Source organism: Nanorana parkeri, unplaced genomic scaffold, assembly GCF_000935625.1.
Source record: "Nanorana parkeri isolate BGI_ZX_2015 unplaced genomic scaffold, ASM93562v1 scaffold1212, whole genome shotgun sequence".
In the NCBI taxonomy this organism is placed as follows: Eukaryota; Metazoa; Chordata; class Amphibia; order Anura; family Dicroglossidae; genus Nanorana; species Nanorana parkeri.
The window spans coordinates 500,132-519,598 of record NW_017307480.1 but is presented as its reverse complement, the minus strand read 5'-3'; the positions used below and the strand labels follow the sequence as shown (position 1 = coordinate 519,598).

Below are 19,467 nucleotides of genomic sequence, written 5' to 3'. Positions count from 1 at the left end.
TGTGTGGCCCTGGGGGGGGGGGCGGCGGCGGCATACACACTGCTGTGGCTCCATATAGACCCCACTAGGGATTGGAGCCACAGCAAAAATGGAGGTCTTAGGTCCTGTGCTGAAAGGAAGACTCTGTAAACAAAATGAATGAGCATATGAGGTCACATGTAAGTGTGGCTGTCATAATCATTTTGATTATTTTGGTTTTAATGACACTTACAATTTTGTGTTAAAGAAGAACGTCACCCTTATCTTAAAATAACAACAAAGACACCTTTAGTAATGGCAATCTATAAACAGATACCTATAGATAGTGGCCGGCCTTTTTATTCTTCCTTTTCTCTAAGGACTGATGAATCCATCTCCCTTTGCTTCCTGGAACTTTGGGGCTGCTTGTCTGGGACAGTGCACATGATCTGAGGGGGGGGGGGTTGTGCCTTTCACTGAGATCTTTTGAGATTTTCTAATTTATAGATAAGATTTCCCAGGAGGGCACTGGTGAGGTAGACTGGTAGGACACCAGGAGGGCACTGGTAGAATGCATCTATGAGACCAGGACTACATCACCAGTGCCTTCCTCAACCAGGATGTTGAAAAACAGTAATTGTACATAAAAGCAAAAAATATTAGTTTAATGAATGTAAGGTGATTTCATATCGGCACGAGGAGCTGCATGCTGATGTGATTTTAGTGAAAAGGGGTAAAGGTCCGCCACAAGCTATTGTTTTGGATAGAGTAGGGAATAGTTAACACCCCTATCTGGTTCATTTTGCTGCTTGAGCTCTGCCAAAGAGATTAATCTTTACTTCCTGTCCCAGAGACACAACCGGTAATGAGAGAAAATCTTTCCCATGTGAGGGTAAATCATCTCTTCGCCAGTTGTCACAGGAACAGGTGTTTCCATTGAGATATTTCCCCTCACCTCCTGCGCCGGGGACAATGGTCAGTAGCACAGGGGCGAGGTGGAGACACAATTGTTATTGGTACTAAGAAGAGAGTAATGCACCATTGGCAGATAGAACTCGAGATCGCGTATTGACATGTTGACGGGTGGAAAATTCTGTTTATAGAGCAGACCCGGGTATTTCATGGCCCGTGGGCCGTATCTGTCCCTGACCAGCCTGCGGTCCAGACACAGACTGATTTGCCAACTTGCGATCAGTTATGTCTGGCTGCCAATGGATGCACCGGCCTTGGAGGCTGGTGCATCTACTGCAAGCAATAGCCCGGCACGTGGTGTCCAGACCACGGTCCTCTTCAGTCATTGGTTGCAAGGGCTGCTGGTGTTCTAGCAACCAATAATGTCAGGGGTCTTCATCCGCTGCAGTCATTGATTGCTAGAACCGCCCTGTGATCCTAGCACTTCATGCGCTACTTTTTTCAACCGCATGCAGGATCTTGCAGTACCGCGCGTTGTAGTGTGGTAGATCGCATTGCAGCCGGAAGGTGCCTTTTCAAATATGCATGTCATCATGCATCCATGTAGTCGGGGGGGGAGGGATTGTACCGGGCTAGTAATGGCCACAGCAGGAAAAAAAAAAGTCAGAGAAGGCAAAATTAACTATCCATTACGCCGCACATGTTGCATATCGCCGCGAACGTCGGAGTGAGAGCAATCATTTCAGGGCCATCAATCACTGATAACACTAAACTGATGCTTTTAATTAGTCGCTTATGGTAGTTTTCTGCGATTTCGTGGGCACGCGCAATTTTAAAGCTTGACATGTTTGGTGTCTATTTATCCAAAGTGACCCCGTCTTTTATATAAAAAAAAAAAACTGGGTAATAATAAATGTTTCCTAACAATGCAAGAAAAAACGTTTTTTTTTCAAAATTTTCAGTAATTTTTCCTAATTATAGTAAAAAATAAAAACCCCCGTGGTGAATAAATACCACCAAAAGAAAGCTCTATCTGTCCCCAAAAATGGTATAAAATTCATTTCAGTACAGCGTTGCATGACGGAATAAATGTCAGTCAAAGTACCGCAGCCCTGAATACTGAAAAATGGCCTGGCCAGGAAGGGGGTCTAAACACTTCAGTCTAAACCGCTTCAAGCGGTTAAAGAAGGATCAGTTGCGTCAAGGAAGATAAAGTGCAGAAAGTGATTGAAGATACAATAGAAAATGTAAGTGGGGCCATGTGATAACTCGTATAATAACATAATAATTGTTCTCTCTTTGGCAGTGGCTACGCAGACAACTCCATCTTCGCTCACATGGTGCAGGACCGGCTGAACGCATTCAAAGCTGATAACCCCAGCATGGGAGAGGTGAGATGTTGCTGCATGACTTTAGCATGCAAGGGGAACTGTAACCGTTCTGACAATGGCTAAAGGCTGTTCACCTGTCACTTAAAGAGGAACTCTACTAAAAACATCTTTTACATGTAGTGGGTCAAATTAGAAACACTCTTAAAGGAGTACTATGGGGTTAAGGATTTTCCCCATAGTTCTCCTTAGGGTAACGGGAGGACACAAACTAGCATCCTCCCGTCACCCTAAGCTCAGTATATAGCAGGCTACAGCTCGCAGTATACTGAGACGCCGCAGCTGAAGCGGATCCCAACAATTGTGCCGGGATCCGCCCAGCTGCCTGACTGACAGCTGGCTCTGCCTATCTAGAGGCAGAGCCAGCTGTACCCGCCCCCTCCCTCGTCCGATCCACCAGTCAGCGCTGGCGGATCGGAGCGGGGGAATCCAGCCCCTCCCCTGTCACGGCAGAGAGCCGTGGCAGGATCGAGAGGTGAGCGAACGGCGGTATGTGTTCGCTCACCTCCCGATCTACTCAGTCTCATTGTCACAGGTCGGCTAGAACTATGAGGGGAGTGAAAAGCACTCCCCTCATAGTTCTCCTTTTAAACGCTGAATTTGCATTTGAATGTATGGGTCTGAGCAGCGCTAGGTTCAAATGGAAGAGGCTTTGATATGCACAGAAGCCCTGAACCTGATTGTGACCCGGAGGTCTGTTTCTGTCTGAGAAATAGAAAAGGGCTGCAATTGTGACCGTTCTGCACACTCGACAATCAGTTGCCTTGTATCTTGATAATCTTAACCTCAATGGTAATACAGTCATAGGAAACAGAATGGGGGAGGCTGAAAAAGAAAAGACACCGCAGTCCATGGAAAGGAGTCGCACAGAAAGAAGCCATCAGTGCTGTGGTTATTAGTGTCTGTGAGATATTATAGAATCAGATTCCATGCAGCCTGTTCCTACTGAGTCACTTCAGTGCACCTATAATGTAGCACAGCACTGTATAAAACATATGTACATCCTGGTAAGTGTGTATCATTTGACTCTTTTTGCTAGGTAATCATGCATTTACTGTGCCATTGCCCCTTTAAGCAAGGCTGTCTGATTTGCACACTCTCCTGTTAACCGTAACATTCACATGGTGGTCTATCCACCATTTCTTCCACTTGCCTTGATATGCAATGTCATTTCTCTTAACTTTGCATTCCCATAAGTCAGTAAGGGTCCAGGAATGGAAAGATGGACTATTATAGTGGCATTATCTGGAATGGGGACAAGTTGTAACTGTGCTCTGTTCATGGTAGAGTTCTTCTTTAAACAAGTTATGAATGCATAATTGTATAATAAAATGTCTGACTCCTCCTGTATGTTCACCTCTGTCTATGTCCTTCATCCCTTTCCTCTCCTGTTGTTTCCTCTGCCACGGGGGCTGTGTGGGCATGTCTCCTGGATGCAGCGTGTCTCGGTGTCTGGCTATAGCAGCCTTTCTCAAGCCTCGAAATAACTTCCAGATCTCAGGGAACTCCTGCTGATGATTCTATCTAGAGCTCACGGGGGCATTAGTGTGAGCAGAAAGTTGTGGATATAAAAATGAATAAAAGAATAAGGAATGTGGTGCACCCATTACATCGGTGGTCAATGTTGTGCACCATTACATTGGTGTTAATTGTGGGTCCACGTTAAATTGGTGGTCAATGTAGAGCCCCCTTACATTGGTGGTCATTGTGGTACCCCATTAGATTTCTGGTCAGTGTAGTTTCCTTTTACCTTGGTGGTCATCATAGTGCCTCCTTGCATTGCTGGTCTGTGTAGTGTCTTCTAACATTGGCGCCAATTGTGGTTCCACATTAAATTGGTGGTCAGTGTAGGGCCCCGTACATTTGTGTCAATTGTGGTACCACATTAGATTGGTGGTAAATGTAGTGGCCCCTTGCATTGGTGGTCATCGTAGTGCCCCCTGGCATTGGTGGTCATCGTAGTGCCCCCTTGCATTGGTGGTCATCGTAGTGCCCCCTTGCATTGGTGGTCATCGTAGTGCCCCCTGGCATTGGTGGTCATCATAGTGACCCCTTGCATTGGTGGTCAATGTAGTGCTCCTCTAAATTTGGGGTTATCTTAGTGCCCTCTTAAATTTTGTGGTCATGGTAGTGCTGGTGGTCAGCAGAGAAGGGTCCCTTTTGATTGGTGGCAGTGGGAGAAGGCCTGGATGGTCACTGGTAATTTTTCCCCTTTTCTATTGGTGGTCAGTGGGAAGAAATTCCCACTTACAGATAGCTGAAAATATAATTGGTGTCAGTGAGAACTTGTCTAAGAGGCAGAAATTGCTCACTGCTCAAGGAGCCCCTAGCAACTTCTTATCAACACTAGGGTTCCACTGAGCCCTGGTTGAGAAAGGCTGATCTACAGTGATGGTTATCCTCTATGGTGAATACCAGGCTGATCTACAGTGATGGTTATCCTCTATGGTGAATACCAGGCTGATCTACAGTGATGGTTATCCTCTATGGTGAGTACTGCATTGGTGGTCATCGTAGTGCCCCCTTGCATTGGTGGTCATCGTAGTGCCCCCTTGCATTGGTGGTCATCGTAGTGCCCCCTTGCATTGGTGGTCATCGTAGTGCCCCCTGGCATTGGTGGTCATCGTAGTGCCCCCTGGCATTGGTGGTCATCGTAGTGCCCCCTGGCATTGGTGGTCATCGTAGTGCCCCCTTGCATTGGTGGTCATCGTAGTGCCCCCTTGCATTGGTGGTCATCGTAGTGCCCCCTTGCATTGGTGGTCATCGTAGTGCCCCCTTGCATTGGTGGTCATCGTAGTGCCCCCTTGCATTGGTGGTCATCGTAGTGCCCCCTTGCATTGGTGGTCATCGTAGTGCCCCCTTGCATTGGTGGTCATCGTAGTGCCCCCTTGCATTGGTGGTCATCGTAGTGCCCCCTTGCATTGGTGGTCATCGTAGTGCCCCCTGGCATTGGTGGTCATCATAGTGACCCCTTGCATTGGTGGTCAATGTAGTGCTCCTCTAAATTTGGGGTTATCTTAGTGCCCTCTTAAATTTTGTGGTCATGGTAGTGCTGGTGGTCAGCAGAGAAGGGTCCCTTTTGATTGGTGGCAGTGGGAGAAGGCCTGGATGGTCACTGGTAATTTTTCCCCTTTTCTATTGGTGGTCAGTGGGAAGAAATTCCCACTTACAGATAGCTGAAAATATAATTGGTGTCAGTGAGAACTTGTCTAAGAGGCAGAAATTGCTCACTGCTCAAGGAGCCCCTAGCAACTTCTTATCAACACTAGGGTTCCACTGAGCCCTGGTTGAGAAAGGCTGATCTACAGTGATGGTTATCCTCTATGGTGAATACCAGGCTGATCTACAGTGATGGTTATCCTCTATGGTGAATACCAGGCTGATCTACAGTGATGGTTATCCTCTATGGTGAGTACCAGAACTATATCTGAGATGGATTCGGAGAGCAGTGCATCAGTGTCACACAGTCTCTAAGCTCAGGGACACTAAACATAAAGTTTTCAGATGGCTCAGGAAGAGTTGTCAGAGGATTCTGGGTATGAGGCTTTGCTGTCGTCCTTCATATCCTTCCTGAATGCTTTTCCCTTCCCTGTGTTCTCACCCGCTTCTCTCGCACGCCAGGGCCCAGACAAGTCCCGCTCCCAGCTCCTCATTGTGGATCGTGGATATGACCCCGTGTCTCCCCTCCTGCATGAGCTCACCTTTCAGGCCATGGCTTATGATCTGCTAGACATCAAGCAAGACATATACAAGTAGGTTTTCATCCCCTTATGCCATGCAGTCCTATAGCACTGCAAGGGCGGGTGAATAATAAAGAGTATGGGCATTACTTTATAGACCATTCCTAGAAAAATGTGTTTAAAGGGATAAATCCTAACAAGGAACGTCTCCTATTGGTACCCTTTTGGTCTGTTAAATATATTATTGAAAGTGTTTTGTTATATCTGTTCAACAAGTGCAAACAATAACCTGTCAATCCTGCCAGAAACCTTGTCAGCTGATAACTTCCTGCACTCCCTGCCTGTGCTGCAGGGTTATCGGTTACATCATTTACAATCATCTCTGAGGTCTACAGAACCCCCCCCCCCCTTCTATGTTTTGGAGAACAAGAGAGGGAGAGGTCTCTGTAGTCCTGTCCTAGGGTGACAATAGATACAGTACAGTGAGTAACAGGGGTGTGGAAATGTAAAAAAAAACTACTTGTCCAAGGACTAAAGCGGGGGCCCAATCTACTTGTCCCTCATGACAATCTACCTGTCCAAGGACTAAAGCGGGGGCCCAATCTACTTGTGCCTCATGACAATCTACCTGTCCAAGGACTAAAGCGAGGGCCCAATCTACTTGTCCCTCATGACAATCTACCTGTCCAAGGACTAAAGCGGGGGCCCAATCTACTTGTCCCTCATGACAATCTACTTGTGATACAAAAAATAATCTTAACCAAAACCGTATTGAACCTTGCTCAGAAGAGCTTCTTATTGGTCAGTGCGGTCAAGGTGACCATGCTGACCAATAAGGGCTAGCGAAATTCAAAATCCATATTGCAGGGCTGCGCTGGACAGCAGTACAGGGTAGAGATAGTACACCTGTACCGGCGGATGGGGAAAGACTATTCGCCGAAATGGGGGGGAGAAGGCCAGATTTCAGCGGGTAATTCCATTTTCCCACATTACTTGGGAAAGCGAACTTACTCTTTAATGCTCATTATGCGTGTTAGAGAGCGGTGCTGCACGGCTACCACAATATGGCACACAATGGAATGTGGGCACACACAATGCCATTTGCATGCAGATGGCAGGGTTGGTTTTAAGTATTTATTATTTTATACTTTTTTTTTTATCCTTTTTTTTTTTTTTTTTTCTTTTTTTTTTTTTTTTTTTCATTTTTTCTTTTTTTACTATTTTTCATTTTTTTTCCACTTTATTGCTATCACACAGGGTCTTACAAGCCCCTATGTCATAGCGTTTGGAGGTGACAGGTTATCTTTATGAAGCCTGCCCTCCAATGCAGAAGATCGAGCATAGCATCCTGCTCCCCGCTCTCCATTCTGAAGTAATTTGCCGTGGCCCTGGGGGGGGGACCCCAAAAACCATGGCGGGCACGTTGAGGGGCGGAGACAAGCAGGCTGCTACAGGTGATCTCTATGGCCACCCATATCACTTGTACAAAATGAGCGGTGGCTTCCCTTCTCTACATTTAGTTCTGCTTGCCCGCAGTAGGGCTAAATGTAGAGAAACAATAACACTTAGGCCTTGTTCACACCAAGCGCGGAGCAGATCAGTTGCAGACCGGATCAAAACTGCGTCCAATGTATTCCAATGGTATTTTTTGCTCCAGTTCACATCGCAGCGTGCAGTTCCAGAGCAGATCCAGAGCAGGTGAAAAGACTGCAGCAACCTGCTCGGGAACGCATCAAAAACGCAATGCAAAGCAATGAAAAAAACTAGCCATAAAGGAAAAAAAACTCTATGGTCATCTGTCATGACCTAATCTTTCTTGGTGACTTCCTGCTTGTTGAAAAAGGTGACCTTTTGATCTGGAGAGCAAAGGAACAATGGTGGACAGATTTTGTAGACCCAGAGAGATATATAGAGTCCCAAACAGGCCCTTTTGGATCTCTTTCACTCATCAGTGGGTGCACCCAAAAACGACGTCTCCTTACACCACTTTGGCGTAGCAGTATAATAACCATCACCAGGAGCATGCCTGCATCCCATGGATCCATGTTGCAACAATTTTACATGTGAGACAAGGTCAGAGGAAGCAGGAAATGATCAGAACAGCTAATGAAAGGTCAGAGGTAAAAGGAAGTGACCTCATAACATTGTTGGCTTCCTGAAAAAAAAACGATCTGGAACGCGTCAAAAACGCGTCATCTGCAGATCTGCCCTGCATTTGTTGTGAACAAGGCCTTACCCAGCAAACGGAACTGCATGTCAGGCGTTGGGAGATAGGAATCGCACACCCCTGAGTAACAGCTGTTTCCCTAGGATAAGGATGTGTGTTACTGGCAGGATCACCAGGGAGAAATAAAAGCAAAAAGGTCTGAAAAAAAAGAAAACTAATGCAATCGCCACATCTAAGGACTTGTGAGCTGTAATATATTATTTTTATAAAAAATTTTGGGGGCTCAGACGTGCTTTGACTATGTTTAGTTGTTTGTTTGAAGTTGCCCTTTAAGTTGCTGCTTTGCCTGGCTTGGCCCTGGACCCATGTGGAGAAATAAGAAAGCAGACAAGCCTCCAGAATGTGTACAGGAGAATCGAAGCTGTTTGAGGCTCATGTGTGATTCACTCATTAGGCCCATTTTCTCCCTTTTCACAGGGAATGTATTAGCATGTTATGTCTGATAAATCCAGTTACTTATTCTACTTCCAGCTATGAGACCACAGGCATTGGAGAGTCCCGGGAAAAGCAGGTCCGCCTGGATGAAGATGATGACCTCTGGATGGAGCTCCGTCACATGCACATTGCAGACGTGTCCAAGTAAGCAGCTCAGTGTCCCCGGTAATCTCATGTACCTCGTATTCTCTGCTCCTCTTCTTCTGATTATGTGTCTTCTCTATGGCAGGAAAGTCACAGAGCTGCTGAAGTCTTTCTGCGAGAGTAAAAGAATGACAACGGACAAGGTGGGTAGTTCTCTGTCCAGCAGTAGTGCGGGGCCCATGCTGAATTTTCCATAGATTTCAATGGAAAATAGAACAAGAGGCATGTGACATTGGTTGGTCTGCTGCCAAGGAAGATAAATCATCTTGTGGTTGGGTAGCTAGGAATCGTTAAACACATCTATTCAGACGAAACTCTGAGGGGTCTATTGATAAAGCAGTGAATGTGACCTGAGCCAAACATTCCATATTGGTGGGTTTATAAAGAGCAGCTCCAGGCTGTATGTATATATAACTTCATTCTGCGTCTTGCTGATCCTTTACCTCTCTCTTCCTGCTACCACTGCTCGTACAGCAGCTTATGGCTGTGTGTACCAGAGCTGGAACTCTGTCCAACAGGTTGCACAATCTTTATTTGTGTTAGCAGACGGGGCGTAGCATGTAGGAACATCAGGTGAACAGATGGGAAGTGTGCATAGGATGGGCATTCCAGCAGGGAAGCTGGGGGAAGTGAGTTCAGAACCTTGCAGCCAATAAGGAAGTGAATGCAAACCTAAACAGCCAATGGAGAAGCTTGGAAAGTGAGCTCCAAGCAGCAAATGAGGTAGCGTGTGCAGGACTGAGCAGCAAATGAGGTAGCGAGTGCAGGACCGAGCAGCAAATAAGGTAGCTAGCGCAGGACCGAGCAGCAAATGAGGTAGCGAGCACAGGACCGAGCAGCAAATGAGGTAGCGAGCGCAGGACCGAGCAGGAAATGAGGTAGCGTGCGCAGGACCGAGCAGCAAATGAGGTAGTGAGCGCAGGACCGAGCAGCAAATGAGGTAACGAGTGCAGGACCAAGCAGCAAATGAGGTAACGAGTGCAGGACCAAGCAGCAAATGAGGTAACGAGTGCAGGACCGAGCAGCAAATGAGCTAGTGAGCGCAGGACCGAGCAGCAAATGAGCTAGTGAGTGCAGGACCGAGCAGCAAATGAGGTAACGAGTGCAGGACCGAGCAGCAAATGAGGTAGTAAGCGCAGGACCGAGCAGCAAATGAGGTAACGAGTGCAGGACCGAGCAGCAAATGAGGTAGCGAGCGCAGGACTAAGCAGCAAATACGGGGTTTGGGAAGTGAGTGCAGGACCGAGCAACCAATAGAAAAGTGAAGGGAAAGTTGAGTAGCCATCAGGCAGCCAGGGAGGTGATCAGTGGGTCAGACAGCCAGTGAGGACTCAGAGAAGTCTGCTGAAAGACCTGAGAAGATACAGTGAATATTATTCTGACACTTTAAGAGTTCGACGAGAGTGCCAGGGATATAGGGGGGTGTTTGGACTAAGCCGGAGAAGGAATTTTCAGTATAGATTGAAACTGGACCCTAGGATATGGTGAGCAAGGTAGTTGCGCTAGGATATATGAAAAAATCAAAAACCAAAATACAGAAAAAATAGGAAAAGATATAATGGTATCAAAAATATCAAAGTATCAAAAAATGTAATCCAAAAGATTATAATCCAGCTGCAGCAATATCTATCGAAGTGATCAATTGTGAACCAGTGTGCTGCGCTTGGTATTGCAATACGTGCTATATTTATACCACAAATAAAACCAATATAAGTGATCAAAGCCTACTTGCAACTAAATGCAATCCAAAAGTGCATATGTGCATGGACGTTAATAAATACACGTGTCATATAAATATGGTGAAAGTACGAATATAAAACTGAGAGATTAAATATGATAAATTAAATAAGTTAATGAATAATGCATATGTGTGCCATATAGTGAAAATACAATGTGGATACCAAATGGTTGAATTATAAACCAGGTAAATTAATCAGTCTGGCAATCGGCAACAATAAATAAAGAGGACAATAATTTGAAGGAAGACTGATGTATAACCAATCTAACAAATCTAAAACCACATCTAATAGTATAAAGTGAATAAATATAGGTGGATAAATATAAAATTGTATAAGCGAGGGTTGTAACACCAATAGTCTATTTTCTACCGAATGTTATTAGAAATCCAGTGTCTTTTGTTTATACTTCCATTGATGCGTCCGCAAAATAGAAAAAGGAAACCTTCTCTGTAAGTTTCTCTGTCCTCTCCTGCCGTCAGGCTACACTTCCTCTCATCGGCGATAGTCAAACAACCTCCAAGGCTGGAGAACACTCCGGAGGGATCAACCAGAAAGCCGAGGGGGAGACCGACCGAAGGAGAGAAGACAGGATTTAAGTGCAGATGTAAAATGTTTTATTTATCGAGTAGTTTAAAAATGGTTGCACTTACAGACTTCCATAGGTACAACAGCATAAGCAACTTATAGCTAGCCTCTTTCCAGGGTGTCAGCGGGGAAACGGCACACTCCTTTTACGCGTTTCGTCGTAGAGACTTTCTCAAAAGAGGCTAGCTCTGGTTCACAATGGACCCTAGGATATGTCCCCAGAATACAGTCAGAAGGGGGTTTTCATGAGCATGATGGACCTGTACACTACAGCATTACCTGAATGGGCAGGCTGTATGTGCTGTCTGCATTTTTTTTTTTTTTTTAATTTAAGTTTCCTAGATAAAAGCCAAACTGACATTTGGAGTTGCAGTGTGACTGTGAATTATTATTATTGAGTTCCTCAGCTGTCAATTTGTTGTTTTTTTTTCTCCCTTCTCAGGCAAACATCAAAGACCTGTCCCAAATTCTGAAAAAGATGCCACAATATCAGAAGGAGTTAAATAAAGTGAGTAGTATATAGTGTATAGTGTGTGTCTGTATATGAGATTTAGCTCCAAACGGGGAGTTATCCAGGAACCCGGTCCACTCAGGAAAGAAACGTTTTAGGATGACCGTTACACAATGCTTGTCCTTGATATACACTGAGTAGCCAGTTTATTATGACCACCTGACGTTTGTAGGCAAATTAGCTATAATTTGGTGCTGAAGTTGCTAGAGGGCCAGACCATTATAAATAGGGAAGCAGGTTGTTTACCACAACAGTAGAAGTGATTTGTTTCTGAAGATACGGGGAAACAACGCGATTTAACAGCCTTTGAACGTGGGATGATTGTTGGCGCTCGGAGCCATGGAGCGAGTATCAGCAAAACAGCAGAATTCATTAAATGTTCAAGAGCAGCTGTTGTAAAGTGTTTAAAGACCGGACTGTCAGCCGAAAATCTGGGTCTGAACGTGCGAATTGTGGCCGTCAGCGACTAGTCAATGTTAGGCCAGAATGGAGAGTGGCAAGGGGAAGGGCAACAGTGCCGTGTCAGATTCCTCGCATCACCTTTCATCATCTCGTGGAGTCACGAGGCGGCCCAACTAAGTACTGATGGGGTGCTCATAATGATCTGGCCACTCAGTGTATATGTCTATAATGCCAGACAGGCCTGGACACCTGCTTCTGGCATCTATGTCCACACACATACACTTCTGGAGAGGGAGGAGTGACCAGCTAGACCAGGGGTGGGCAGTTGATTTTCTCAAGGGGCCACATGAAAAACTGGGACTGTTGTAGAGGGCCAACGCATTACTGTGAAGGTGCATAGGCACATACATTCTTAAAGGAGAACTATGGGGTCAGGGCTTTTCCCCATAGTTCTCCTTAGGGTAACGGGAGGACACAAACTAGCGTCCTCCCGTCACCCTAGGCTTAGTATACCGCGAGCATAGCTGTAGCTCGCGGTATACTGAGACGCCGCAGCTGAAGCGGATCCCGACAATTGTGCAGGGATCCGCCCAGCTGCGTGACTGACAGCTGGCTCTGCCTATCTAGAGGCAGAGCCAGCTGTAACCGCCCCCTCCCCCGTCCGTTCCGCCAGATAGCGCTGGCGGGGAGGGGGGAATCCAGCCCCTCCCCTGTCACGGCAGAGAGCCGTGACAGGATCGAGAGGTGAGGGAACGCCGGTATGTGTTCGCTCACCTCCCGATCTACTGAGCCGACCTGTGACAGTCTCATTGTGAGTGAAAAGCACTCACCTCATAGTTCTCCTTTAACAACAAAAAAAATCTGAATGGGGGCAAATAATGTAGGGGCACTCCTATGGATGCAACTAATAGTTGCCCCCCTTACATTGGTTGTTCCCAACAGTAATAGGGTATTCCGATGAGGACAACCAGTAATCGGTTATCCACATCACTGTGTCCCCTTAAATTGATTGTCCTCATCAGAGTTCCCCTTTTTTTTCGTAGTTAATGTATTGTCCCCACATACCTTATTTTCCTACTTTATTAGTAGGCCGGAGGAGGGAGCCGGGAAGAGGGAGAAGGCTGCAGAAGAGGACAGAAGATGATACTCTTCCATCGTCCTGTAATACTGGGGTCAGGGACACATTTGAGGTCACTGGTTGCCCGGACCGCCCAGGCAGTCCTAGCAAACAATGACTGCAGAGGAGGTGAACACCTGAAGTCATTGGTTGCTGGAAAGCCAGCGGTCCTAGCAACCAACGACTAAAGAGGAGGAGGCCTGTGCTGCGCTATGGCTTGCAGTGGATGCGCCAGCGTCCCAGGCCGATGCATCCACTGCAAGCCATATCCGAGGGCAGGTCGGCGACCAGGCCGTGTGCGGACCGTGGGCTGGACAGGGACAACCGAAGGGCCGGATGTGGCCAGCGGGCTGTAAAATGCCAAAGTCTGAGCTAGGCTGATTCCCGTTTGTGAGCAACACATGCCTATCTCCAATGTGTCTTACACTTACTCAGCGACCCTTTCACTGCTGAAAAGGGCACAATTTGCAAGTTACAACACCTGCTGGATATATGAGATGGCTGTCCTCAAATGGAGGTTAACTCCAGTCACACGCATACATGTGGCAGCATGGCGGCAGGCTTTAACACTGCTGCCACATGTATGCATACGGCCCCTGTCTCTCTTTTGTGCTGGGAACACACTCATTCGACACCCCCCAAATATAAATGACCGTGCTATCATCGACAGCGCCTGGTCTCTGTTGTGTGATCACTGAGGTAGTTAATCGCAGGGATCACATGACCGGGAAGGACAGAAACCACTTTGCATTTAGGTTTCATCAGAGGGCCGGCGGCAGGAAAGTGTTCAAAGAAAGACTAATGTAAATAGTGATGATGTGGAACTGGAATGTCCCATTGTTCCCGAAATGCAACCTTTATGTTTTGTCTCAGTATCTGTAACTGTTTTTTCTTGCCTCCTGTGCAGTATTCCACGCACCTCAACCTGGCAGAGGACTGCATGAAGCACTTTAAGGGAACTGTAGAGAAGCTGTGTGCCGTGGAGCAGGTTTGTATTATTATTATTATTATACAGGATTTATATAGCGCCAACAGTTTGCGTAGCACTTTAGAATGTAAGGGAGACATTACAATCACAATACAATTCAAGACAAGATGGTAAGGAGGGCCCTGCCCGTGAGGGCTTACAATCTAAAAGGGAGGGGCAAGTGATACATGAGGGGGTAGCTATGTGGGGATGAATTGTTTGAGAATGTGATGGTTGAGCGGTTAGGTTGAGGTGGGATAGGCTTCCCTGAAGAGATGAGTCTTTAGGGATCGCCTAAGGCAGTCAGAGGGAGAGATAGACGGACAGGTTGGGGTAAGGAGTTCCAGAGCATGGGAGACACTCTAGAGAAGTCCTGGAGGTGAGCATGAGAGGCGTTTACTAGGGAGCTGGAAAGCAGGAGGTCTGGGGAGGAGTGGAGGGGACGGTTAGGGTGATACTTTGAGACAATTTTTGAGATATAGCCGGGGGCAGAGTTGTGGATGGCTTTATAGGTGACTGTTAATATTTTGAATTTTTCCCTTTGGGCGATTGGAAGCTTAGTCTAGCAGCAGCATTCATGATAGACTGAAGGGGGGAGGAGCCTGTGTCGAGGTCAGCCAATGAGGAGGGAGTTGCAATAGCGGGCATTCTATACATCATTCATAACATTCTGTGATATCTCGCATGATGGCAACATAGACAAATGACTTGATGGCAGATTTAGGTCTGCACATGTGTAAGATCTGTCACTGCATCATCGTGGTGTGAGGGCGGTGGTCAGGTTGGTCAGTTGCAAGAACCAGGAAGAGATAGCAATGCTGGACGGGACATGTCACAGGGTGGTGCAAAAGAAGCGAACCATAAAACAGCATAAAAAGAACACCAACGGTAAAGGGCACATAGACCGGAATTTTTTTGAGAGGTGGAAGTTTCTCTTCAAAAGATGGCTGAAGGCAGCAGAGTGCAGGATACAGTATATACATCCTGCGTGTGTGCTTTCCTCCAGCGTAAGGCAGGGTGCCCTGGTTGCTGCATATCAAACACAGGTTGGTCTACTTTCCAAATGTGCAGCACCACCATCAATAAAAGCCAATTTCCGATGTATCAAGCTCACAACAATATATATCTAATAACCACATTGTTCTATTCCTGACTTGAGTTTCGCCCGGCTGACTTCTACTGAAGATTAAGCCACCCTATTGATGTCTAACTCTCAGGCTGAACCCCTGCATGATGCTGCCCTCTTATATTTCACTCTTAGGACTTGGCAATGGGAACGGACGCTGAGGGTGAGAAATTGAAGGACCCAATGAAGATCATTGTTCCGGTCCTACTGGATCCAAGCGTCAAACCTTATGACAAGATCCGTATTATCCTGCTGTATATATATCTGAAGAATGGTAAGAGTCACCTGTGTGGTAATACCATTGTCTGCCTTTAGCGACCGGTTGATCATGGCCATCTTACAGTTAGATCACAACCCCGCTGTCCCAACTGCGTCTGAGACACCCCTGGTATCTGGCTGTGTCTATGCACAGAACTCCCCTAGTGCCTCCTCCTGCAGTACCTATAGCAGTCACTAGATCTGTGCACAGAACTCCCCTAGTGCCGCCTCCTGCAGTTCCTCTAGCAGCTGCTAGATCTGTGCACAGAACTCCCCTAGTGCCGCCTGCTGCAGTACCTATAGTAGTCACTAGATCTGTGCACAGAACTCCCCTAGTGCCGCCTCCTGCAGTACCTATAGCGATCGATAGATGGCAGTGTCAGTCCAGCTGCAAATATGGAAGATGCCTGGTAACCATTGTTGCTGATTTCTCATGGCCGTTGGTATGGAAAATTAACAATTGTGTTAACAAACTTTTCTGACCCCTGCAGTCTGCTTTGCATGCCACTGACCTCTAAATGCCTCGTTACCTACAAGTGACCCCTTCACTCTGCGTTACTTACTACTACTGACCACTGCAATCAACGTTACTTACTATTGACCTCTGCTTTCTGTATTACTACTGACCTCTTAACTCTGTTTCTAAATTCTGACCCTTGCACTCTTGATTACTTATGCCTGACCCCTGCACTCTGCGTTAATACTGACCCCTGCACTCTGCGTTACTACTGACCCCTGCCCTCTGCGTTACTACTGACCCCTGCCCTCTGCGTTACTACTGACCCCTGCCCTCTGCGTTACTACTGACCTCTGCCTTACTACTGACCTCTGCCTTACTACTGACCTCTGCGTTACTACTGACCTCTGCGTTACTACTGACCTCTGCGTTACTACTGACCTCTGCGTTACTACTGACCCCTGCCCTCTGCGTTACTACTGACCCCTGCATTCTGCGTTACTACTGACCCCTGCACTCTGCGTTACTACTGACCCCCGCATTCTGCGTTACTACTGACCCCTGCACTCTGCGTTACTACTGACCCCTGCACTCTGCGTTACTACTGACCCCTGCACTCTGCGTTACTACTGACCCCTGCACTCTGTGTTACTACTGACCCCATGCACTCTGCGTTACCACTGACCTCTGCGTTACCACTAACCCCTGCACTCTGCGTTACTACTGACCCATGCGCTCTGCGTTACTATTGCCCCCTGCGTTACTATTGACCCCTGGGCTCTGCGTTACTATTGACCCGTGCGCTCTGAGTTACTTACTGCTAACTCCTGGACCACTGTGGTACATAATACCGACCTCTGCATTCTGCGTTACTACTTACCCCTGCAATCTGCTTTACTTACTCCTGACATCTGAACTTTGTATTACTTACTCCTGACCCCTGCACCACTCTGCATTACATGCTACTGACCTCCTAACTCTAAATTGCTTAACACTGACCTCTGAACTCTGCTTTGCTCCTGACCCCTACACTCTGCATTACATACTTTTTAAAATGTATTTTATTGTTTATCCGATTAACCGATTTAATCGAACTTAATAATCGGCTAACTAATCGATTTTGAAAATAATCGTTAGCTGCAGCTCTACATACTTCTAACCTCTGACATCTGTGTTAGTGACTCCTGCACAGACCAAAATGTAAACTGCTCTCACAAGCCAAGCCTAGCCAGCATGACCATAACTCCAGGACCAACACCAGCCAACCAGAAATACAGGGTGACCCTCTGAACCCCTTAAGAAAAAAACAAATTGTGAATGCCAAGTTTCTCGCCGCAACTAAAAATGTAGAATAAGTTTATTATTTTATGACATTTTTCTAAGTTTTTTCCTCAAACATTTCTTCCTTTTTAAATGGGGCGTGGCTAAGTTATTGTCTAAAAAAAAAGGACAAATCGGCCTGTTTGTTGAGGAAGATTACAGTTGGGAAGGATCTTGTTCACGCGTTTTGCAGATCTATTGGCTGATCTCCAATTCTTTTATCACGCAGGTATAACAGAAGAGAATTTAGCCAAACTCGTCCAGCACGCCAATATTCAGAGCGACAGCAACATTATTCAAAACCTCAACAACCTGGGGACCCGTGTGCTGTTGGGGGTAAGTTGTGACAATGATGCCTCCCACTGATAAATGAGCAGGTTCTGTATAGACGCCAAAACATTTATTGACTCGTAATTTTGGGTGCATAGTGTAAGCACTACAAGTATCAGCAAGATGGCATTCATTTATTCTGAAGACTACAAGTGTTGGGAGTTAGGTTTAGCTTAAAGGAGAACTATGGGGTCAGTGTTTTCCCCCATAGTTCTCCTATGGGTAACGGGAGGACACAAACTAGCGTCCTCCCGTGACCCAAAGCTCAGTATATAGCGTGCTACAGCACGCGGTATACTGAGACCGCCGCAGCCGGGGCGGATCCCGACATTATTGTCGAGATCCGCCCAGCTGTACCCTCCCCCGTCCGTTCCGCCAGTCAAAGCTGGAAGATCGGACAGGGGAGGGGGGAATCCCTGCAGGGAGCCGTGAGTGACAGTCACAGCTCTCTGCAGGGACAGGATGCAGAAGTGAGCGAGCGACGGTATATATTCGCTCACTTCCCCATCTATTGAGCCGACGAGTGAAAGTTTCATTGTCACAGGTCGGCTCGAACCATGAGGATGGGTGATTTTCACTCACCTCATAGTTCTCCTTTAAAGCAGAACTCCAGTAAAAAAAAAAAGCCAAGCAAAAAAACCCAAACACTTTTGCTGTAATACTGATCTTAATCCTGGAGCTGTCCCATGCAATAACTCCCTTCCACCAGTAGATGTCGCCAGTCTCCTGTGAGGAGCTCAGGCTATCATGGACTTACCTGTTAGGGGGAACAGGGGCTTGGAGTATTACTGCATGGAACAGTACTCGCCCACAAGTATGTGAGCTCCATTCAGTGCAGGAACAAGTATCGCTCACTGCCACCACCTAATGTAAAAGAAGAATGACCTGGGACATGACTGGGCCAGCCAGGGGACCCTTGGGTTATAAAGGATCGTATCTATATGTGCGGTTTGTGGGCAGTGGGAGGCGTTTTACTGAAAGGATAGAGATCTGCCATGAAGCGGTTGTAAACCTAAATAGTTTTTTTTCACAAATCTAGCTTGTGAATCTCCTTCTAAATCAGATTAGAGAGAAATGCATTAAAAAAAACTTGCTTTTGTCGCAGGTCATGTGACCGCCTTGCTCTTTCTCTGATGCAAACGACCCAGGGGTGGGCAGGACCATTCTGCTCTGCCATGAATGGCAGTGACAGGAGGAGCCACTGTAGAATACTGTTACCTGCCCGTAAGGCTCCTAGCTGCCTGCGTCACCAGCAGCTTTGGCTGACAGGTTGGGCAAGAGTGTTTGACCGTGACTCCTCCTGTCATTGCCATTCAAAGCAGGGCAGACAGGTGCCACCCACCACCGAGGCCATTCATGAAAGCAAAAGGCAGAGTAAGCCATAGACCAGAGGTGGGCAACTCCTGGACTCAACGTTACTTACAACTGACCCCGGCACTCTACCTTACTACTGACCTCTGAACTCTGTTACTTACTACTGACCTCTGAACTCTGTTACTTACTACTGACCCCTGAACTCTGTTACTTCTGACCCCTGAACTCTGTTACTTACTACTGACCCCTGAACTCTGTTACTTCTGGCCACTGCACTCTGCATTATTAATGGCGCCTGCACTCTACGTTACTTACTACTGACCCCTGCACTCTGTTACTTACTACTGACCCATGCACTCTGCAATACTAATGACCCCTGCACTCTGTTACTTGCTACTGACCCCTGCACTCTACGTTACTTGCTACTGACCCCTGCACTCTACGTTACTTGCTACTGACCCCTGCACTCTACGTTACTTACCACTGACCCCTGCACTCCATATGACTTACTACTGACCCCTGCGCTCTGTTACTTACTGCTGACCACTCACTGCACCCTGTTACTTACTACTGACCCCTGTACTCTACATTACTTAC

The 19,467-nt window shown here is 46.8% G+C and overlaps 1 protein-coding gene across 1 annotated transcript in view; it reads left to right on the top strand.

The window, feature by feature from the left end:
- Positions 1-19,467, top strand: part of STXBP2 (syntaxin binding protein 2) — a 30,039-nt gene that overhangs the window by 6,493 nt on the left and 4,079 nt on the right. Inside the window, exons 4-11 of the mRNA XM_018568577.1 lie at positions 2,177-2,261; positions 5,880-6,010; positions 8,637-8,744; positions 8,830-8,887; positions 11,511-11,576; positions 14,006-14,086; positions 15,327-15,465; positions 17,456-17,562. Of these exons, the coding sequence (XP_018424079.1) occupies positions 2,177-2,261; positions 5,880-6,010; positions 8,637-8,744; positions 8,830-8,887; positions 11,511-11,576; positions 14,006-14,086; positions 15,327-15,465; positions 17,456-17,562 (775 nt within the window). The remainder of the gene's footprint in view (positions 1-2,176; positions 2,262-5,879; positions 6,011-8,636; positions 8,745-8,829; positions 8,888-11,510; positions 11,577-14,005; positions 14,087-15,326; positions 15,466-17,455; positions 17,563-19,467) is intronic.